The sequence below is a fragment of the Centropristis striata genome, chromosome 8 (genome assembly GCF_030273125.1).
Source record: "Centropristis striata isolate RG_2023a ecotype Rhode Island chromosome 8, C.striata_1.0, whole genome shotgun sequence".
In the NCBI taxonomy this organism is placed as follows: domain Eukaryota; kingdom Metazoa; phylum Chordata; class Actinopteri; order Perciformes; family Serranidae; genus Centropristis; species Centropristis striata.
Genome location: NC_081524.1, coordinates 20,735,768 through 20,760,354, shown reverse-complemented (window position 1 = coordinate 20,760,354; position 24,587 = coordinate 20,735,768). Strand labels below are relative to the sequence as shown.

At 38.0% G+C, this 24,587-nt stretch overlaps 1 protein-coding gene across 1 annotated transcript in view; it reads left to right on the top strand.

The window, feature by feature from the left end:
• The window catches only part of dgkb (diacylglycerol kinase, beta), a 104,747-nt gene that overhangs the window by 44,941 nt on the left and 35,219 nt on the right, over positions 1-24,587 (top strand). Inside the window, exons 18-23 of the mRNA XM_059338836.1 lie at positions 2,584-2,657; positions 3,256-3,330; positions 9,287-9,372; positions 10,005-10,094; positions 10,932-11,092; positions 23,658-23,722. Of these exons, the coding sequence (XP_059194819.1) occupies positions 2,584-2,657; positions 3,256-3,330; positions 9,287-9,372; positions 10,005-10,094; positions 10,932-11,092; positions 23,658-23,722 (551 nt within the window). The remainder of the gene's footprint in view (positions 1-2,583; positions 2,658-3,255; positions 3,331-9,286; positions 9,373-10,004; positions 10,095-10,931; positions 11,093-23,657; positions 23,723-24,587) is intronic.

Here is a 24,587-nt window from a genome sequence, read left to right as displayed (position 1 = left end):
AAGAACATATGGGGTTTAAAAGTGATCAACAGAAAACAATCAGGGGAACTGTATTTCAGATGGGACTGGAGAGAATATGTTCTTTATGTCTGTTTGTTCGAGGCCTTGTTAGATTGCGAACCAGCAGCCTCAACATTTATTTTAAGAGACTGTCCATGCATCAGACCTCTGCTCTGAAATCGACCTCTGCAGTCGGTGGTGGGACACATGATGGGGCTCTGCAGGCCCTGCTGGTAATCAGCATTAAACAGCAGAGCCCGGTCCGCCCCGACCCTCTAATATCTGTCAGCCAGCAGGCCGGCGATGGAAACCTGCCGCTGTCTGTGGCGACTGCTCGTCTACGCGTGGCTGCGAGAGAAATATGATGAATCATATCCCAGGCACATCCATCTATGCCTCTCGCCGGCTAACCAGCATAATAATCAAGATTATTATTTATAATTACAGGAAGTAATGGATCACTCTGGACTGGACAGGGAGCTCATTAATTCACCCTTGGCCTGCTGGGATAGCAGACAGGGGAGTTAAGCGCTTCATCTGTGTCAGGGAGAGCACAGAGAGTTGTCGCAGACCAACTGCACGAAGGGAGATTCAAACAGGGGCCGCGGGATTAGAGACGCTTTACAGGGCGCTTTGTGAGTCCGGCCTCCGGCACCGCGGTCTGTCTGTCTGTCTGTCTGTCTGTCTGTCTGTCTGTCTGTCTGTCTGTCCGTCCGTCCGTCCGTCTGTCTGTCTGTCTCTCTGTCTGTCCGTCGGTCTTTCTATCTCTCTCTCTCTCTCTCTCTCTCTCTCTCTCTCTCTCTCTCTCTCTCTCTGTCTGTCTTTCTATCTCTCTTTCAATTCAATTGGCTTTATTGGCATGACGTAACACTGTACATATTGCCAAAGCAAGCGTCAGAAAAAAAAAGATAACAGTAAGGAAAGCAATAATAAAATATTATAATTCTATCATTCATTTTAAAAGAAAATAAAAACTAATAACAATAAAAGAAAGCAATATTTGCAATCATTGAATTACAATCAATCTATCATTCATACAATCTAACCTAATCTCTCCCTCTCTGTCTGTCTCTCTCTCTCTCTCTTTCTCAGTTGGCCTGTCTGTCTCTCTGTCTGTCTGTCTCTCTGTCTCTGTCTCTCTGTCCGTCCGTCCGTCTGCAGGTTGACATAGAAACTCCGTTCCCACGTCACATGAGACAAACTGCCCTGCCAATTAGAAAGCCGTGACAAATAACTATTACGACTGAATTGTGAATCATGAGTTATCAGGTTGAGAGTATTGATCGCTGAGAGATAAATGGCTTGTTTTACTGTACTGTATATCCACGGCTGTCTGCGTACTGAAACCTGGTCTGCGTCTCATATCATCTACTTCTAGAAAAACACAATATCAGCTAAATTATGGGGAAAAGCTGGAGCAAAAGCACAATATTAGTATTTAGTTTGTTTATTTTTCTGAAACTATTATTAAAAAATCCCATGCAAAAGTCGTTACTCCTACAAAATGTATTGCAGATATATTCAAAGCCTAAAATATAGTATTTTATTCCTCTGTTTAATGCATTACTTACTAACCTTACAACATTTGACCTCCATGCCGAATTTCAGCCTCTTAAAGTTTTAAATTTTAGTGGACAGAGCGAGCTAAAACTAACCCTAAACCACTGGGTGACATGTTTCTCTATCACCACGAACACACACACTGGAGTTTATTTTGATCCCACACACAGCCCTGCTGCTGTGAATACTCACCACTGCACCAAATGTGGATGAATCCACTATTAAAAATAGTCCCAAACAATTGGAGGTCAGAGGTCAGAGGGCCGCTTTGAAAATCGCCATGTCAGATTATTCTTTGCTAAAAAATAACCTCAATTTGGAGCGTTATTTCACCCCTTTTGTGAAAAGATATCATGGATTGCTTAGATCTTCTAGTTTGATATGTTATCAGTATCTTCATACACTCCTTCTAATGTAAATACTCACTCGAGCACCAATTGTGAATGAATCCGCCACTGAAAATAGTCCCCAACAAATGCACTGTTAACCTTTATAGTTCCTACAGTGCCCAGCTGTTTCAGGAAATTACTGAACCTTTTTTTAAAAAATGCCACTAAATATTTTTGAGCTGTTTTTAAACACGTGTCTTCAGTAAGTAGGAAGGTCAGAAAGTATTGACCTGCAGGGGAAAACACTGTTGGTTTTGCTCTTTCAATGGGATTCCTGAATGAATATACTCAACTTAAAAGGAACATTTATGTGATTTATTTTGCCTTAAAAATACATTTTAGGGGCTTCATCACTGTTCTCCTTTTATAATTGGATATTATAATTAACACGAGATTACATTTGGACTCGGGCAAAGAATTGTTGAGCGGCCACACTTTGCTGTATCCAGGTACCACTTGTGAAACCTCTGCAGCGAAACAGGGAAGCTATGAAATGAATCGGATGACTGGCATGGCTTGGAAGTGCCGTACACACTCGATAAAACGTCTGAGGGATATGGCTTGAAAGTGAATTCCTGTGAAGCATCCTGCAGTCTCCAAACACCAACGGTTTGTTTTGACATCTCCCATTCAGATCACAACAATAGAGGGCACTCATCCTCTGCTAGTGTTTGTCAATCCGAAGAGCGGGGGGAAGCAGGGAGAGAGGTAAGTACACAATCTGTCTCAACATGCTACAAGAGGCCTCTGAAGCCTCGCCGCTCCGCCGCAGAGGGAAGGCGGCGGCGTGGCCTCTGCCTGCCGAGTGCTTTGGGCTTACTTAGTAATAAAAACACAATAACATTAACCTAAAGCGGCGACCACCTCCACCGTCAGCCCCCCCGCCGCTCCCTCCTCTCTCTCTCTCTCCTCCCCTGGCTGTCACGTCCCTGGCTGGTCCCCCTTTTCTTTAACCCAGGGCTAATTGGGTTATTACTGAAACATATTCATTCACTCCTTATTATGCCGGCCCTCATTTGTTTAAATTATGAGATCAAAATATGACTTCAGCTAGTTGATATAATGAAATTGAAATTAAAATGAATTAGTCTTTCTAATGGTTTCTCCTCAAGGGGACTTTGGGGTATGTCCCACCCCGCTGCCCAGTCCGCCGCCACTGTCACGCTCTGATTGGACGCCGGTTTCAGCCGCCACTTACACGACAAAATCTGACACTAAATCCACATGTGCAATCTGTGATATTTGAATCAAATGTTTGCATTGTGAGTGGATGTTTTCTGACCTCTCTGTGAATTCCCTCCTGTAGGATCTACAGAAAGTTCCAGTATCTTCTGAACCCGAGACAAGTGTACAACCTGGCCAAGAACGGACCCATGCCGGGGTAAAAGATTTTAAAACTATATTACAAACAAATATTTAAAAAGGCTTGATGCGCTGTGATTATTCCTTCTGTTCATACTGTTCATCAAGCAGAAATACTCATCCAACCAAAGTAAAAGTAGCAGGAGCACTTTGTAAAAGTACTCAATTTCACTCAAGTAAAAGTATATTATAAAAAATATAATATACAGTGGTGGAAGAAATATTCATATCTCTTACTTCAGTAAAAGTACTAATACCACACAGTGAAATGACTCCACTACAAGAAAAAGTCCTGCTTTCAAAAACTCACTGAAGTGAAAGTACAAGCAAGGAAATGTTCTAAAAATATCAAAAGTAAAAGTACTTTTTATGCAGAATACCACTCAGATTGTTATATACTACATATTCCAAATATATTATTGGATTATTATTAATGCATTTTAACTACTTAATATACTGTGTTGAGCTTTAATGTCTAATCACTTTTATAGAAGTAGTTGGTAGAAGTAAAAGTATAAAGTTACATAGAATGGAAATACTCAAGTAAAATAAAAGTACATCAAAATTGTACTTAAGTACAGTATACGAGTAAATGTACTTAGTTACATTCCACCACTGATAGTATATAATAAATGTGTTAGACCTTGTGTCTCTGGTGCCCTGTATATTATGATATCAAGGAAATGTCAAAAATCAAACAAACAGCTTCTTAATATATATTCCTCCTTTTTTTTTAAACTTTTATAATTGATAATCTTCTGGTATAAACATTGCTCGTGATTTCTGTTATGTAAGAAATGTAACCGTTAACAATAATATTATCAGTAAACATAGTTTCTTTTAGAAATTTTCTCTTTTGTTTAGGCCTTTATTAATTAAATTCAGTGTCCTCAGTTATAGAAGACAGACATTAAAATACATATATATAAAAAAAAAACTTATATAAAAGTTTCTGTGACCCCCTACTTTGAAAAACAAAGTGCCTTAGAGGACATCAGCTGGTGACGGTGAGAACATCTTATCGTGAATAAAGTAGTTGGATATTTTAATGGATGACACAGTATCACAAGCTGTACATTAATCATATGTTGTGTTTTTTTTAAATCCTTGCGTGTGGAGTAACTGAAGTCAGGGGACTGTCTTCCAAAGTTTCTTTTCTCTGTATTATGAAATGTCCTCTGGGTGTTCCTGTCCTTCCACAGCTCAGCACGGAAACACAAAAAGGAGATTTTGTAGCAAAAAAGATTCAAAGTTTGGAAGATTTGTAATTGTTAGCAGGAGATGTATGAACAGGACAAATGATCACGGCAAACCAAAACTATTCCAGTGTTTAGATACTTTTTAAGAAATACTTTGTCTTTGTCAGAGGCACGATGTCCATTTTCAGTCTTTAAGTTATTAAAGCAAAGATAACAGATGTATTATATATAATCAATTACTGTTTAATGACAAATAACTGTGTGAAGAGAACAAAACTTCAATTAAAAGATTCTCCACACATCTCATCATAGATGTATGTCACACACTACATAGAGTGGTTTTAGCTTTAACAAAATATATCTAAAATCCATTTTTTGCATTTCCTTTAACTTATTTCATTTATGTTAAAACCCAGTGAATAAATACACTGCAAAAAAGTGTTTATTTTACATGATTGCAATATATTTAAGGTATGAAAACATGCTTAAAAAATTATAAATTAATCTTCAAATGTGAATATTTGTGATGCAGAATACAATCATAATCGCACCAAGTTGCATATTTAAATACTAAATTATGACGTTAATTGCTGTAAACATCAAAACAGAGAGCAGGGCAGAAAGACAAACATACAGTATCTTTGCTAATGATCTTCTGTTTACAAACAGGCTGTTGTTGCTCACGTATAATAACCGCCATCACATGCAAGAGAGGCCTTTTAATATTAGAGCCTCCAGCCGCTTCCCTCACACAGCACAGACACAAATGAGGTGAGTCCACACATAACGAATCCTGGAGACGACAGTATCATGCCGTAGCCCGAGACGAGCGGCGGCTCCATATGCATAAGCTCTGTATGTGAACGGAGAGCCGCTGACAGACGAGTGGTGGACGGCGAGGGGTGAAACTCTCACCATACCACATGTGATCACGCATACAGACGAGCAGCTCTCTGCAGGCTGTAGGTGCAGGCGCCACCAGCTTTCCTATGGTTCACATCTGTGATTAAGAGAAATGAATGGGATCATTTACATGCATAAGGCTCCTCCGCCACTTTGGTGCTACACAACATACAGGAATGCTTCTCCGCCGTGCCGCCTCGTTGTTTGGCTTTGATTAGATCTGAAAACACTCTTTGTGGCTTATAAAAAATGAATACACAGCGGCACACGCGGAGGTGCAAAAACCTGCCTGGCACAGCTCTCACTCCGCAGATTGTGCCAACGCAGCTCCAAGTTTTCGGGGCTGACCTTGTGTCCACTGGTTTGTCTCTCTTCTCTTGGTGTCCCTGCATGCACGTGGCCCCTGAAACACGGCCTGCATGCCCCGTTGTCTGGAGCTGAACCCAGAGCTCCTCCTCAGAGCTGAAAACATTCCAGATGACCTTGGCCCGCCGTAACCTTGTTAATATTTAGTCAAGTGTACGCACTGCAGCACACATTAGAGAGGTGAGCGGTCACCGTCGGACACTGCAGGCCGAAGCAGCCGCACGCACTGCTGTCAATTAGCTGCCTCGCTAATGCAATTACAGCAAATTAAGTGTTTGTTTCTTGGTATTTAAATATCCCCAAAGTTGCCTTTCATGTTCACGGCCGTCTGTTTTGCGTCTAATATGGTTTGTGGTCCCAGTTGGAGAGTAATTGAGCGAATCATTTACCCGCCATACGAGGCTCAGAGGCTGGCTCATTCAGTTAGGGCTTTGTTATTGTGAAGGAACGGAAGAAGTTGGACTGAACATTGCCTGTCATGATCCAATTAGCCCTCGAACAGGCAGGCTAGCTCGCTGAATGAATAATTGTCAATGCGACATGTGTTATTTTGTGGGATTAGAGGGGGTTTGCAGTGAAGCCGTGTTCAGCTCATGATGTGCACACAGATCAGTTATAGGACAACTTCACACTGTCTTTGATTGTCAAGAGAGATGTCTTAATTAACCTTCATTTCTTTAAACAACGAAACAAATCTATAATTTTCTACTGTAGAAAGAAAAAAAGGACTCATTCCTGATCATTAATCAAAAAAATATAACATGAGAGAGGATAGAAACTTGAAAGTGAAGCAGGAAAACTTCAGAATAATGGTAGTGGAAGTAACATTTGAACAACAGCATGCCAAAACTTAATTAACTGAATTTTAGCAAGCAGATTTGCAATAAACCGAATAAATTAAAGATATGTTAAGTAAAAACAGAAACAAACAATATCCTTATATTTAAAAAAATCTTAAGCCTCTTTTATGGTTCTTGTGCTCAGCGCGGTTGGCGTGATGTGGATGGCAACTTTGCACAGTTGCAACTGAGTCTGAGCGCCAAGCTGTGCACCAATAAGATTTCGTAACAATGCACAGACCGCTTAGTAGTGACTGGCCGGCTATCCGGAACTGCATATAGGTCAATTCAAACTAGTCAGACAAGACTGCAGGAGAGAAGATGTTCTGTTCTTGGAGACGCTCTGACCTCAAGTACTATGAACAACCCGAGACTCTCGGGGGAACATGCACCATCTGCACCTTGTTGCCTGCAAAAAGCATGAAACCAGCATTAGCCCTTATACTGATCTGTTTGGGGCACAGGGAAGAGCTGCAACTAACAACTGCAACAACTATTTTGAGACTCAATTAATCTAGCAGATAAAAATCCTAACTTCCAGCAAAGGAAATGTAACTAATATATATTTAATTAGATACTGCTCAAGTTTCTGTTGTGAAGAAATGAAGCATTCAGAGTGTCTCTGACAAATTAAATGAAATATTCCAGAAACTCTATGCAGCTACGTTATTTCCTGTTGAAGTGTATCTAAATGACATCAGCTGACAGGAAGTGAAGATGCAGCCCAACCCAATTCCAGCTAAATAGTGGAAACTAAATTTGCTGTCACTGTATCTTTTTGATGGACAAATGCACGACTACGAGTGAATTTTATTATCTTCTTATCTAATGGACAGACGCCCCTTCTGTCTGTTTTTCTCCGTTTTGTGTTAGATAAATGTAGCCAACTTCAAGAAAGCTTTATGGAAGGTATTTTGTGGCATTTGTCCATCAAATAGACACACATCTGCCAGAGACTGCAGGTTTTGGTTACAATAATTAGCTGACATTAGGTTGGAGAAACACTGGAGCATCGTAAAGTAGACTCGACTAATCAATGGGAAAATTCATTGCCAACTTTCAATAGATTTAATCATTACAATGTTGCCGTTCTAGTCCGGAAGGCCTTTTTAACAACTCAAACAACACATTTGTTTTATCAGCTTTAAACTTTACGAATTTTCCTAATTTTATAAATGTTGCTTATAAACATGATTTTGAACGGACGACAGAAAAAAGAGCCATTACTTCTGTTTGTGGTCTCAGAGAGTCCCAACTTTAAAACCTGGTTTAACCTCAAGGCACTGAGTCATGTTATTGCCTCTGACTCCACGCTGCCAACATGCAGTCCAAGCAATTTGCAATTCTTATTTCACTTATTCACTCCCCTATTTATTTTTCCCAGTTCAGTGCCGACTTCAGGTACAGTTAGTAGAAACAACTCCAGGGAGTGTAGACAATAACACATATTTCTTTTGTAGGATTTAGAGCTGTAGGTAAGAATCAATAAATCAAAATGACTTTATTTATCCCCAAGGGTAAATGCAGGTAGTCTGGTAGAATCTCTGTTAGAAGTAATGGTAATACAGTATTTGAAGGGCTATGCATAAGACTGACATGACGTCTGTCATTAAGATGAAGGAGCTTTATGCATGCTTATGAATGTTGTCATTAAGTGTCATTCAGTCAGTTATGTCACCTTTAATGTAAAGTTGACATTGTTTGGGATCTTTCACAAGAACACAGGATTACTGCCTCAAACAGAGGCCCGACATATTCACCTACATTTACATTTTGTACTTTTGGGGAAAAAACTAAAACAAAGGAGGATCTCTTGTTCTTTAACCCTCCTGCTATGTTCGTTTCTCAGGAACAGCAATAATGTTCGTTGGTCAATTTGACCCGGGGCATGTTTAATTATCCAGAAGTGTCAGAAACTAAAAATCCCAATAAACATTGTTTATATTTCATCATTAACTCCATTACTAACCATTTCAATCAATATTTAGTGCAATGGTGTTCTTTACCTCTCACAGATCAGGTTCAATGAGGATAATTCACTCGTTTTTCATAAAAAATGCATGTTAAAACTTTTTTATGTACATTGGAAAGACCTACATATAAAATACAGTAGTTTTACATGACATTGACTTTTTTAAATTTTCTCTTAAATTTTAAATGTTTTTCTTTTTATGAAAAAATACCTTTATTTTAAATTTTAAACCTTGACATGGGTCAATTTGACCTGCAACATAACAGGAGGGTAAAAAAAAGGGGAAAAAGTTTCTTTTAAAATGAATGATGATGTACATATAAAACAATGTGAGTGGGTCCATTCTGAAAAATGAGCACTTTTACTTTTGATACTTTAAGTACATTTTGATGCTGATACTTTTGTTCTTTTACTTCAGTAAATTTTGAATGCAGGACTTTTACTTGTAGTGGAGTAATTTCACAGTGTGGTGTTAGTGCTTTTACTGAAGTAAGAGATCTGAATACTTTTTCCATCACTGGTCTTATGCATTCCCCTTCAAATAAAGTGCTTCAGAAGTAAAACAAATAAAGGGTTCCCAACAGGGGTGAAAACACACCTGAAACATTTAGAAGTGCAGCTTATCTTTTAGTATACAATAACGCAATAAAATGCACACTGTAAAGCAATGTCTGGACTTTGTTTGTTTGTTTGCAGGCTGAACTTCTTCAGAGACGTTCCCGACTTCAGAGTGCTGGCCTGCGGAGGGGACGGCACGGTGGGCTGGATCCTGGACTTCATAGGTACCGAACATATTTGATTTTATCATCAAGAACTTTTAGTAACTTTACACACATTATAAACTCCCAAACCTTCTGAGGTGCTTTAATAGATCTGCACATACAGTCTGCCATTAATAATAACATGCTACACAGTACACCCTATTTCCTTTTCTTTTTTTTTGCTAAATTGCATTTGTTTCATTAGTTTTCAGTGGCAGCAGCAACAGCTCTTCTTGTTAAGCACAAAATGGTAAAGCGCACTTTATGGTTTGTATATAAACACTTTCATTTCGTCCGATCCTGCGTATTCAGGGGAGGTAAAATGGGATGATTACGTGAGTTCGAAAAACAACATGCTGGTCATAATTTGAGGTGGGGGAAAAAAATCACCTGGCCTCCTCTATTTGGTCTTGAAGACGTTACTTGTTCTGGCTTTCAAAGATTGCCTCAATTTTTTATCAATCAAAACAAAAGAGAGGTAATAACGGTCTCTTGAAATAGACTGTACAACTCATATTGACTTGTAGGTTTACAGGTGGGGCTGCAAAATGGATTTGATGCTTTCTTTGCAAGTCTTTGCAGCGAGTTTGTTTTCTCGGTTTGGCCTCGTTTCGCATCTTGTTGTGTTTTTTTTTTTTGTCCCGCTGCTCCAGATAAGGCCAACCTGGACAGGAACCCCCCCGTGTGTATACTTCCTCTTGGCACTGGCAACGACCTGGCAAGATGTCTGCGATGGGGAGGAGGTACTGACAGAAAATAGATACATTGCAGTGAAATGCATGGCCTCAATTCACCTTATTACACTCACAGTTAAACATATTGTGTAAGTGTACTATAAGCATATACTACAGCCTGGAGATTATTCTCTGATGTCTATAAAATGTCAGAGAATAGTGGAAATGTTCATCACAGTTTCCCACAGTCTGACTTCAAAGTCTTGTTTTGTCCGACTCAAACCAAAAGATATCAACTTAACAATGATATTTAACTGAAAAGCAGCAAATCCTCACATTTGAGAATCTTCAGCTCTGATGTTTTTTTCCGAGTTTTTGCTTAAAAAATGAGCAATTTTAAGTAATTTATCAATTCAGCAAATGTTTGAGCATTACACTAAATTTCTTTTCAAGGAGTTGAAGGCCCATTTAAAGTAAAATATCTGTAGCACATGTCAGAAGACGTCATTTTTAAAGCCAAGGTTTGTAGATTTAAATATAACCATTTTTATGAAAGAATTTATGTTTCACTTTATTCTTGTCAGGGTAGAAAATCTCTAAATACATCTGGAATATCATAAAATCTCTTTTAAACACAGACACTTTAAGTAGTTTTAAGGATACAAAATCTTTGATATATTAAAGCTTAAAAAAGTGCATTAAACTCAATGTATTTTCGGGTGCACATTTCCAATTTCTGCAGCTGAAGCCTATGTTTTATCACAAAAAAACACTATCAGCTCCTAAAATCAATACATCTCGAGGAACTCACAGATATTTTGCACCTTTGTTACTGTTGGTCTCTTAAAAGCATCAGCCAAGCTGTTCTCGACCCACTGTTGACTATTGTATCTTTGTTTTCCTGAGGCTACGAGGGCGAGAGCCTCCTGAAGATCTTGCGGGACATCGAGAACAGTTCGGAGGTGATGCTGGACCGCTGGAAGATCGACGTCACGCCCACAGACAAGGAGGAGCGAGGGGACCCGGTGCCTTACAGTATCGTCAACAACTACTTCTCCATCGGAGTGGTGAGTCTGACTTTATGGGACTGACAAATCAACATGAATCTCAAGTTGAACATATATGATTTAGTCTTCAGTTGACAAATGCAAAGGCGATACCTTTGACTCTCCTTTGTGAGTTCAATGCTTCATACTTCCAGTGGAATAATCTCCCTGAATATAATCCGGTTGAAAGGTTTTTTAAATCTGATGTCATTCTTGCCTGACACCTTATTAAATCTGCCATCTTGTACTGTTATAGAGGACCACAATGGAATCTATCTATCTACCGTATCTATCTATCTATCTATCTATCTATCTATCTATCTATCTATCTATCTATCTATCTATCTATCTATCTATCTGTCTATCCGTCTATCTATCTATAAAAATTTAAAGAGGCAGATCAATCTGAAACTTAGGAAGCTGGAATGTGTTGTTGCTTTATCGACAACAAATAAAAAGTAATTTCAAAGGTCATATTTAGTGAGAAGTACTGTTTGGAGTTGAGGGCCACAACTACACAATCAGGAAAAATTCAAGGAACAGAAAGCAGTACAGCTTCCCACTTCACATTTTTAAATCAATTTTAAGCTACAAATAACCACCACACCAGATTTCACCTCCTGATATCTTATATTTTTTTGTTTATTACAGTTTTTCTCAGTCACTTTGGTGCATTTCTCACATCACTATTAACATTTGCACAACAGTTAATGCATTATTCAAAACAATTAGTACAAACTGTAAAACCTAGTTGATAACCTGTAAAAGCGTGTCACTTGCTCAGAATGGATAGCTCATTCCTCAAAGCAAGTATTCATGTCAATGAAAGTGTCAGTGTCATCAAGATGAAAAGTCCTGACACCATGTTTATGAACAGGATAGTCAAATGTCTCTGTCATGTTTTCATTTTGACAGTTTACTCTGGAAATGTTTTACAATGCAAAAAAGTCAGATATTGGTGACGCTACCTGAAAATGCCCCAGACAGAACTTTATGCTATTTACACAGCCATTTGAAAACTACAGTAAAGTTACACATACAGCGAGGTAACTGAGTACAACACACTGAATATGTATGTTCCACATTTTTACTGCAGATGCTCTTTGCAATTCTAATTTATTTACAACAAACATAAAGTCCCTTTGGGTAGAGTTGTGCAAAACTGTAAACAATATTGCAGTATATATCGGAAGTGAACATACAACATACAAAAACTGTAAATCATTCATGCACATCCAGACGTTCCTCTCTGTCTGGCCACAGAGTTTCATCTACATCACAGCCAATATCATCTCTTGCAATGCAGTAAGGAAAGTATCTCCTCGAGTGGTGAATCCACCCTCTGCAGTGGAAGCTGAGGTTCACCTCAGAGAAATTATTCAATTTAGGAGACATTTTCAGGGGGAAAAAAAGGATTTTAAAAAAAATATAAAATTTGTTTGACAGATTTTGACAACTAGTAATGAATCAAGCAATGAAATGAGGACTATTAGTTTTATATGGAATGACTATCCAGCATTCACAAGTATAGTTAATTTTGACTGACATGACATAAGCAAATAATAATGTTTTAAAACAGCAGAGAGTTGTATGAAACCAATTGATGACTGTCCAAAAGCATTTGCAATTTGTTTTTAGGAATGAGAAACGGTTATGATGAGAACAAATGACTAAATGTTGTGGAGGTCAAACTAACTGTTGTGCAAATGTTAATAATAATGTGAGAAATGCACCAAAGCAACTGAGAAAAACTGTAAGAGGCCACAAAACGCTCCGCACTAACCTCACTGATCCTTCACAGCACAAAGAGAAACGGTGCTGCAGGGTTACACTGATGGCACACTTGCTCCGCTGGTGGAAGAAGCATATGGCGGCTTTTTACGCTAAAGTTAAGTTTAATCGTGGAGACAAAGAGTCTCAGAGGTTCCAGTAAACAGCTTAACCTGAACACACAAACAGCACAGACAGAAGAAGGATGGACCGACGACCTAAAATTAAATTCCCTCCTTCAATAATTCTTGCTTCTTGTTATTTAAGGTTGAATAAAAAAAAATACACACAGAAGCTGCAGTGACGACATAATCAGTCAATTTATTTGTTTTGATCACACTTAGGTCGGGCCTTTATTGAGATGTGCTCAAACCTCAACCACCTGTCGTCGACAGATAAACAAGCCTTGTTGTGTCTTTGCACGGTGTTACGCGGCCGTCAGCCCCCCCCCCCCATCCATCTCCACCGTAATGACACTGATTTCACGTAGCTCATGTTAGCCATTACTGATAAATGTCAGGGGGAAATATGGTAATTGACATTTGCAGGTGGCAGAAGAGGGAGCCGCACGCTGTTGTGAGATTTGTACGGACCGTGGCGGAGACATAAGTGATGCATGGCCTCACAAATGTTAGTTGAATAACACCTCCAGCCTGGGCCCCTAATGACCATGTTGGAGGATATTAGAGGACAGGTCTTGTTAACATTGTGATAGAGGAGAACAATGGCTGTCATCAGTCTACAGTGCTCAGCATATGGTGTATGTGTACAGGGGGAAGTGGTTACAGTGTGAAATAAATCTCTCAACATTCATCCTAATGTCAAAAAAACACATGACAAATATCTTCCCTCAAACAATATTTACTTCATGCTTTTGGTTCAGTTGGTCCGTCTGTCAGCCGGGTTGCAGAAGGGCTGCTGTAAAGACCAAGGACAAAATTAAAATTAAAAAAATCGGAGTGAGACCCAATCAAATACGCAAATTATTTTTCACTTTTGTTAATATTGGGTCATTTGGCCTTGCTGGAGGTCTGCAGTGTGCCCTTCATTATTATTATCATCATCATTATTATATTTCTTGTGGCTTGGCATGAGTAATAATAATTATAATAATAATAATAATAATCACTTTATTTATATAGCACCTTTTAAAGATTTGAACTGTTGTAAATAGTTTATTTTGATGTACATGCTGTGTTTTTGCAGATGTGTACAATGTGCATATTATTTTCGTTTTGGTTATAGTTTATAAAAATTAGTGTATCTCAAAAAGTAAGTTATGAACACACTCAAAATAAATTTCCTGTGATTTGAAAGGACTTTGTGCTCCTTTTGTCCTTTTACACTTTTGAGGGATAAAGCTATGATATTTCTGTATTGAGAAAATTACGTGTAAAAAAAAAACTATTTTCTTTCTTTGTGTGTGTTTTTTTTCCACTTTTAAGCAATTTATTTCATTAGCATGGAGACAAGTCCATATATATTATTAAAATATAGATGTAGAAGATGTAAAAATATAGATGTAAAGGCTGTATTGATGTAAAGCATATGAAAATGCTCCAAAAAACGTCACTACAGCATGTAAAAATGTAAATATCTCCTCTGGCGGACTTCTAAAAAGCTAGGTCTAAAAGGATTAAAAACAACAGCCTACAAAGTGCTTTGACAGAGAGCGGTTAATTACAAGGAGAATGATGCTATAAGGCTAACAACAATTCTTCCATTAAAATAAAAAAACTATAAATGACAGTGTAGGAACAATCACAAGATATTCTCAGATACACAGAATTAGAAGGTCAAAGTAGTAAAAAAGTAAAGAAGTGACAAGGAGTAGTAAAATAGAAAGCATTACATAAAGGCAAATCTATAAAAGAGTGTTTTAAGAAGTGATTTAAAAGAAGTTACTGACTCTGCACGCCTTAGTGAGAGCTTCTCGTGGACAGCACTCTCAATTCAACAACAGATATACCATAATTTTAAAAACACAAAATGAGTGTGTGTTTACTAAAAAAAGGAGAAGGGCGCTGGAGAATGGAAATACACAGAAAATATGAGATTTTTGGGGGATATTTTAGCCGAAATCCAGCATTAACACATAAGGGTAAGAAAGACGAGCAAATAAAAAACGTTACCTTACCGTGCCCGGCAGATGGATTGTCGAAATATCACAAGATCATGTGGGAATTGCAGGTTCCCATCCTGTCGGGCTTCAAGTAATGTCTTCATATCTGAACAGCCTGTTGTTTGACTGATCAGTGTCTTATGAGAACCTTTTGTCAGCTGTGGCCGTGGTTATAGATTATATATATAGCAACATGGTCTCACAGGAATCCGTGAAATAGCCACGGAATCACGTATGTACATTCACTGAGTGAATATTTAGAAAATAAAACATATATTTCTTGCTAGAAATGTAATCAAAATCCATTTTTATGCAGAAACTAATTTAAAATATTGATTTTTTCTCTAAAAATGAGAGAACTGTCCGCCATGTTTTTTGTTCTGACCGCCGGGACCTTGAAAGTCACGAGACTTGGAACAAACCAATAGCCAAGGGATATGACTGTCATTAACTTGCATTGTAGCGAAATCCGTGTCAGTTTCACGGAAATTTGAGTGATTCCGTGGCTATTCCACGGATTTTGAGTTAAGCGAATCCGTGGCTATTGTTAGAAAAATTGCATGAGGAAACCTTGAAAATTGATAATCTGTCACCGACAGAAAAAATCTGTCACCAACAGAAAAAAACCTCACCATTTTTCTGCGCATTCGTTGATGGGGGAATGAAGAGCTGGAGACGTCCAAGTTTCTCAGTTTAACAAAGTTTTATTACAATACGTCAAAAAATGTGCACTTTACAGAGATCTCCGGGTTCAAAATTAACTCATGTCCCTGAATACAAACAGACGTGTTTCAGTTCGTGAAGTCTGAACCACGACTCCCTCCCTGAACCCATTAAAATACTAACATTTGTTTACAAAACATGCTGGTCGATTTCTTCCAGGAAGTCCCGCCTTCTTGATCCGCTCATTCGCCAGTTTTAATGCATACAACGGCACGTCATGCCACCTGGTTGCTTGCTGCCGAAACCAGGCCTTGCCTTGACCTACTAACAAACTTGTTAGCACAAACATTTTTCCTTGTTATGACTTACAGAGATTCTCACACGGGATTTTCATTCGGCCTTCTGTGGTCTCCCCTCTCCAGACACACATACACACACACACACTCACAAATGCATTTACACACAGCAAAAACTGTGCACCAATATATCTGGATGTCATTCTTTGTGATTTATAGAATCTTAATCAGTTTAAGCAAATGGAATATATGTAATTAAAGTAATCATAGTTTTCTACATCAATATTAACACACAAACACAATCAATGTATCAAATCATATTGTCTGACTTAATATAAATGCATAGAGATATTTATTACAGTCAAGGTTTGACCTTTGATAGTGACCTGCGTCACTCACAGAGAACAGAGACAGAGAAGCAGAAATAAAGCATAAAATCATTTACCAATATAGAAAATAATCAATTATTTTAACACTATTTCACGGATTCCTGTGAGACCATATATAGATTTCTGTAATAGCCATTTCATTATTTGGTCAGAAACATCCGATTGTTCTTGCTGTTTCTTGAATTTTCCCCAAACAAGTTAACTAATCCTAGTTAGATCTCCAGTTCAAATTTTCATTGTCATATTTGTATAAATTACTTTTCTTCAACTCATTCTTCAGATGTTCGTATTCTTCCGGTTTTGAGCAAGCTGCATGATCGAAACGTCATCACGTTTCGAGATACATCGGCACGCTCTAAAAATATCACACACATCATTTTACATACATGTACGATTTGGGGTTGTAAAAAAGGCTGCAGTTTCTGTGGATTTATGTTATAAAACCACTGATCTAGGTTTAGGGCAAAAATCTTCCTGGTAAACTGTTATAAAAGGCAGTTTAAAAAGTAAATAAATGTATGTAAATGGTCATGTGACTACGGCAAGTTACGTAAAAAACGTTATTCATGTAACTTACTTAAACAATTTAACTTTAACAAAGTTAAAAATCCTTTACTTTTGTTTTCACAGAGGACACAAACCCTGATCTCCTGGGTGAAAGTCCACCGCTTGTTGCAGCGGACGGTGAAATTAATCAGTAAAGCTCATATTTGGCTGCCTGTACACATAAAGACTGAAGTGAGATGAATAGAGTGAGAATTTTCTCTTATTTGACAAACAATTCTTGACTGAATTTAATTTTGTGGACACAAAATGCAGTTAAACAGTTAAAATGGCAAAAAAAATATCGTATCACAATACTCACCATATGGCAAAATGCTTAAAATCGCAATAATATCGTATCGTGACTCAAGTATCAAGATTAATCGTATCGTGGGGCCTCTGCTGATCCACACCTCTCATAAATTTTGTTTACAAGAAGACTCCACAGGGGACGTTTCAGTGGGAAAACCAGAATCAGTTGAGTTGTTTAGAAAGTTTAAGAAAGAAGAGAGTCAAAACAAGAACAGGAGTGTACAACTTCAGATCCAGACGAGTCTGGTTGCAGAGATTTGGAGAAAGAGACAGAAGATGAGTAAAGTGCATTGCTTTTTACAAAGACTTGTCATTTTATTCATCCAGTCTTTCTCTGTAAAACTCAAAAACAGTGAACTACAGCTGCATCTCCCTAAAAAGAGCAGTGAGTTGTTTTTTTTTATGGGACCAGCTGATTCCCTCTTGATGCAGCAGAGAAGCAGCCCCGGCCCGGCTGCCTCATGTAGTCATTACCAGGCGACTGTCTGTTAGTGGGATTAGCACCCGGCAGGCGTGATGATGACAAATGAAGTTGTTTGTGGGGGATTAAGAAGACTTTGAGCTCTCTATGGATTTGAGTGTGATATAATATTTCGTGACACATTTTTGCATCAAATTTTTTTATGCTTTCCGTTGAATGAAAAAAGAAGAAATTACAATAAAGATTATGCGACAAGTCAAGCTAATAATTACCTCAGAGATTATGCAGATGGAGGGCAGATTGTTTCTGTAATGCTGCTGTCGAAATCCAAAGATCAGCAGTAGCTGCAGCCAACGTTTGCTCGAATCAGAAGTCATTTATAGCGAACTTCTTCATAACTTTATATTTGTCTTATTGCTCTAATGAGATACTGTGAAGGTTGCAGAGGGCCGGACCAATACGCTGACCTATATTCTGATCAATATTAATTTCATTTTGTTATAAAATGCAGTAAATTATCTGGTTTTGAGCTGCTACCGGTAAGAATACATGTTATGAAAAGACTATGTTAAGGCTGAGTCAAATATAGCAGTATGTTATGAAGTAAACCAGCAATTTATTAACTTTAGACCAAAAGCAATAAGTGTTTTTCAGGTAACAAGCAGTGGTCGAAAAAGTATTCAGATCCCTTACTTAAGTAAAAGTACTAATACACACCGTGAAATGACTCCACTACAAGTAAAAGTCCTGAATTCAAAACTTAGTGAAGTAAAAGTATAAAAGTATCAGCATCAAAATGTACTTAAAGTATCAAAAGTAAAAGTACTCGTTATGGGCCATTCTGCCCCACTCACATTGTCAAATATATTGTAAGGTTATCTTTATTGATGCAATTATATAAGCAGTGGTTTATTTTCCCAAGCCAAGGCTCATTTCAACCACTAAATATACTGTTATGAGGTTTAATTAAAAAAAAAGTCAAATAACTTTAAATTTACATGTTTTTTTTTCATAGTAAAAAGTACAATATTTGCTCCTAATATGTAGTGAAGAAAAGAGTATAAAGTCACATAACATGGAAATACTCAAGTAAAGTACAAGTACCTCAAAATTGTACTTAAGTACAGTACTTAAATCTACTTAGTTACATTTCACCACTGGTAACAAGGTAACTCAGTGTTTTTTGTGGAACAAACGCACATACATAAATCGCCTTCAAAATAAAAGCACTGCTGTTGTATAGATTTCAAAACCTGGGTGCCCAGGTCTGATCTAATACCTCGCAAAGTATTGAGTGATCGGCTGACGCACAAACGGATTCATTTCAAACGAAGGACCAGGTGATTCTTCCAAAAAAAAGATCCTTTTTTCCATTTTTTTGGTAAATTCTTCAACCTAACCTTCTGCCACGGCCCGGTTGGATTTAGAATTAATGGCCGCCATCCCTTTGGGAGGATGTGGAAGTGACGTGAAGTGTAATGATCTCAATCAGGGCCAGGGGTGAGAGACAGAACTAATCACTGAGCGCACTCCACTACCATAATGCAGTCAGTCGCCCTAATGACCCTGGCGCTCCTGTCAAAGCCATTATTCTCCCCCGTAGTGAAAGGCACATCAAACCGCTGGGGCCCACTCATAATTGGACTAAACTTTGAGCTATGAGAGGACATTACACATGTCCTGTATTAATTTGGGTGCCAGATTTTTACATTGGTAATTATTTGAGGGCAGCTAGGGGGAGAGAGGGAGTGAGTGAGCTGACGGCGTCCCACTGCTGCGGGCGAGCGAGGGGGTCAAGATGTCGACGTGTTCGACGTGTGTTTATGGTGCGACTGACTCGTCCCCTTATTTAGGTTCTTTGTTTTCAGAAAAGGCTCCAGATAAGAATAATGTTTTTAATGATTTCTTTAAGAATATACAGTGCTTGATACATTTATTAGACCGCCTGTCATAAAAAACAAGAAAACATAACTATTTAGGAATCTATCTAGGAATTTTTTAATAAAACAGAGTGTTAGGCATGAAAAGTCACCATGCTGGAAAAACTCTTACTCACTGCAGTTTAAATTCTGCAGGAAAGAAAATAATTCTAGATTATTGTAATTATACAACAATGATGTTCATATTGTTGTATGGTTGTTTTAATAAATTCTGCTTTAAATCAGTAGTTAGTAGAAGCATAAGATAAGTGACAAATTTTGTTATATTTATGACAAAAAATATAACATTTTTTGACCTGAAATAATAATTTTAGACCCTAAAATTATTATTTCGGAGCATTTAAAAAAATAATGAAACAGTTTTAATTTAATTGTATTTATTTTAAAAGGCTAAATGATGATGGAGATGTAGAATGTAGAAAATTGTTTTAAAGCACCGTAAGAAAAGAAAAAACATAATAATAATTCCAAGCACTGGGGGTCACCCAGAAAATGTCTGTGTTGTTTCCCATGAAAACAAACTTAGTCATGAAATTAGTTACAAAATGAATTGAAAACGTAGTAAAGACAAGGGTAGAAATAATCATTTTAACCTGTACAAATCTCCAACTTTACCTCTAGATACTCAACCAGACTGGGGAAGGAACATTTTATTGCTTTTCAAATCAGCACAAAACAGTTTTCAATAGATTAACACAATGTGCCACTGGAACACAGGGGACAATATATAATAGATATTTCATAAGAAAATCAGACGTTTCCAGCTTTAATAGTCATTTACCACATTAACAATGTCTACTCTGTATGTCTGTTGTTTTATTTTAAATATTGTGCTTTTCTTTAAAAAGTAAGGACATTTAAGTGACCCCAAACTTTTGAGCTGTCATTTGAATACATAATAAATTAATAAATATATTCTTTGAGGTGTTAATTTTCAAAGTTTTACCACCAAAAGCAGATGATCGCTGCGTCGATGTGTAATGACAAAGCGCTCTATCCGCTCCAGGTTGCTTGAAATCGCTGTTTACTGTTGCAAAAGCCGCAGCTCCACTTGTACAGATCTCAGATAATAGACCCCAAACCAAAGGGGAGACAACCTCTCCTCGCTTTTGCTCTCTTGTTTGCAGCTATTGTCCTGTTTGTAAGAAAATCAAGTTACACTCTCTCAGATATATCCATCATCTCACCTCTCTGGCTCGCGTTGGAAGCGTGAGGTGAGTCTGCGGGGATCTTGAAGAATTCTTTTGGTCTTCTGCTTACAGCGTCTTGAAGAGACATCAAGAGAAGCGCCATTGATTTTTTCTCTTTTGGCTTCTCCTAAATTTCTGTACAGAGAGCTAGCAGGGGGTCCTCCCTGTAGGTGCTGTTTCAATAGTGCCACTCAAAAAACGGAGTGGGTCAAAAACAGATTGCTTCAGTGGAGTGGAGGAGGAGGGGAGAGGAACAAGCCCAAAAAGTTTACTGCAACTTTCTCACACTTCTTTCCTGAGATGATTTTTAGAGCCCGACAAGTTTGTCAGAGTTTGGTGTGTTTTTTAACAAAGGCCTTGCCAGCATTTTTCTGCTGACGCCGACTTAGAAGTGGGAATTAAAGGAAATTTCAGCGTCCCTCTGAAGTTCATTACTCAAAACTTCACAATCTGTTGGCGAGGTCCTTACTTTGCATACTTTATGACATACTTCATCTCATATATATATTTAATTTTAACATTTGTTATGAACAAAACAAAAATTTGAAATTATTTCATAATATATCAACAAGTAAAATAGGTGACTGGTTGCTCTGTATAAATCATAAATAATAATAAGAAGAAAGAAAAATACATTTTCTAAATATTTTTTTTTTTTCTAAAGCTTTTATTATATCAGCTTAATCATCAATAAAGCCAACATTTTTCTACCACAAGGTCTTCATCAGGGCTTTAAAACAGACACAAACTTGTTGTTTCAGTAAAATGTGTCAGTTTTTCTATTATATCTGATGTTTTATGATTTATGTTACTGCTGTAATAATGTGTATGGTGCATTTAAAAGCTTTAGATGTTTATGGTTGTGCTAATTTAACTCCTTAATAAAGCGTTAGGTAGTTTAATCTGCAGCAATGCATCATATTCTAAAAGATCATAATATGATTGTAAATCACACTGTCCAGTGAGAACCAGCACCACCACCAGCATTTTCCAGCTAATCCAAGAGAGTTTATTTATCTAGAAAATTACTATCAAGAAACTCTTGATCCTTCATTTTATCACAAATCTTCAACACAATGATCAGCACCAAAATAATCGTCTCTGAAATGTAATAACATTTCTGACTTCACCAGGAGAAAGACTTTTTATGTAACTTCTGTGGCTCCCAGTTTGCGAATTTTTCATTTTTACGTAACTTACGGTAGTCACGTCCCCCTCGAAACTACTTCACTGCCGGCATCTACCGCTCAAAAATTTGGGGTCACTTAGAAATGTCCTTATTTTTTAAAGAAAAGCACAATTTTATAAAAATGAAAACAACAGACATACAGTGTAGGCATTGGTAATGTGGTAAATGACTATAAAAGCTGGAAACGGCTGATTTTCTTATGAAATATCTATTATATATTGTCCACCTTATTTAGTGTTGAAAGGCTCATTGATCATTAAAACACCTGAGCATTATGTTAACACAGCTGGAAACTGTTTTGTGCTGATTTGAGAAGCAATAAAATGATCCTTCCTCAGGCTGGTTGAGTATCTGGAGGTAAAGTTGGAGATCTGTACAAGTTAAAATAATTATTTCTACCCTTGTCAATGTCTTCACTATATTTTCGATTCATTAAAACAGTTACCGTAGTTTTCTTTTGAGCACTAGTATACATACACTTATTTACAGTTTAAACTGTCTTTTATAACACCTATCTGGGAAGTTGTTTGCCCTGAACCTTCCTCAGTGGTTTTGTAGCATAAATTCACAGAAACTGCAGCTTTTTTTTCGACCGCAAATCGTACATGTCTGTATAATGACGTGTGTGCTATTTTTTGAACGCTCTGCTCTGTAACTTGAACTTGAAATGCTCATATGAGTCTGTGGATGGTGCTGACAAATGGTCTTTTCTGTCGTTCAGTTGGAGATCTTGTTGCAAAGAAGTTTAAAGTAGCATAAAATGTAAACACTACACAAAGTGCAGGTACCTCTAACAGTACTTGAGAGTGGTAGAATTTTGGGATTAATGTTATTGATTTGGACATTACCACTAAAGAGGTATAAATGTCATTATTAATTGTTTATTAGCAAACTTAATCATTTAATCTAAATATACTGTATTCTGGAAGTTCACACTTACACACCAGATAACAGCCTCACCACGCTGAGACGGTGTTAATCTTCTGCTGAAGCGTTTCTGTCAGTCACACCACAGTAACATATGTAACATGAACTGTATCACTGTAACACCAAGAGCTCCAATAAGGCTGAACTAAATGCCCCAGGTCACAGAGAGAGGCAGAAGGGTGGGGGGAGGGAGGCAGAAAGGGTGAGAGGAAGGTTGAGAGTGACTTATAGAGAGAGAGAGAGAGAGAGAGAAAACAACTTGGTTGCTGTGGTGTCGGCAGCATCCTGTAGGTTAGCTGGAAGCTGTGATTACTCACAATGTGCGTTTAATTAATTAGCCTGTGTGGAGACTGCGTGCTGTTCATCAGGGTTTCTGTCAATACCTCTCCATCCCAGGTTCAACCCCCCTGCCACCTCCTGCACACAGTTTCTTTCATCTTATAAAAATATATGCTGGGGACGCGCGAGGTGTAACTGCATCGTTCAGTGAGTTCTGAAAGTTAACGAGAAAGAAGTGTGACGAATAGTTACACTTCTTCTGTCGAGCAGCTTTAAATGTTAGCATCTCCAGAATATGAATTGTATCTTAGAATCGTAAAAACATCATATTTCTAAAAAGACAACAGCACTCAGTGGAGCTGCAGCCGGAGCTCTTAGGTTTAACCAGAGTGGAAATCATATACACGAGCGCCAGGATGTAGAGTAATTTGGGCGAGGAGGGCCCAAACTGCAGGTTTTAAGTTTGAGGAGATGAGACTCACTTGCAACAAAAAACTCTGCATTGTTCACAGCACCCACACTCAAGATTTGATTCTCTCTTTCAGGACGCCTCCATTGCACATCGTTTCCATGTTATGAGAGAGAAGCATCCTGAGAAGTTCAACAGCAGGTAAGTTGCAACTAGTTCAGGCTATACTAATACTACAGAAAAACCGCCTGATTAAAATTGTGCTGAAGTGCTGAAACTGATAAATAAAAAATGAAGAGGAAGTTTTAGGCCAAACCAGTACCTCACTGCATAAATTGTCCTGTTTTTTTCTGTAGTTTGATTTAAGTAAAACCAAGTTAAATGTATTCTGTGTCATGTTTGTGTTCTGCCAGTTGTGGAGTTAACATCTGCTCAGTCTCTTCTTCAACCAGCAAAGACTTAATACGATTTACTGCCAGTTTGACCCAGTTGTCACACGTGGTAGGGCAGTGAAAAAAAATCCCTTTTGGCCTGGAAATGATTTTTCCCATAGACCACCATTAAAGCAACATAATGCAACTATTTTAACTTGAGAAAACAGCTTCAAAGTCATTCTGAGGCTACACCGACTTGTAATGGTGCCTCTGTCATTCCAACATCTGAATTCCTACACTATTTAACTTTGGTGAGCGATTAAGAACTGTCATGAAAAGTTGGTTTACGGCACTAACAAGCCACCAGCGAAGTTGTAAAAATGGATAGTATTTCATGGAGAAAAATTTGGGTTTTCCCTTTTGACTTCCTCCATCTGCTCTGCCTTGACTCGCAGTGATTTACTTCATTTTCTGATGGAAGGAACTTACTTGTTGCTAAAGTAAAGCTATCCATTGTTTGCTGCTAACTGTAGCTGCTGTCAGTTAGTCAACTCAGTTGGCCATGCTGCCAGGAGTGAGAGGTCATAGCACAGAGGGAGTGTTGGTGTTTACACCACAGGCGCATGGGCTTTGGACCGCTGAGTGGAGTTGGTTTGGGAGGTGGGGCAGGGAGCATTTCTGGAAATGGAACT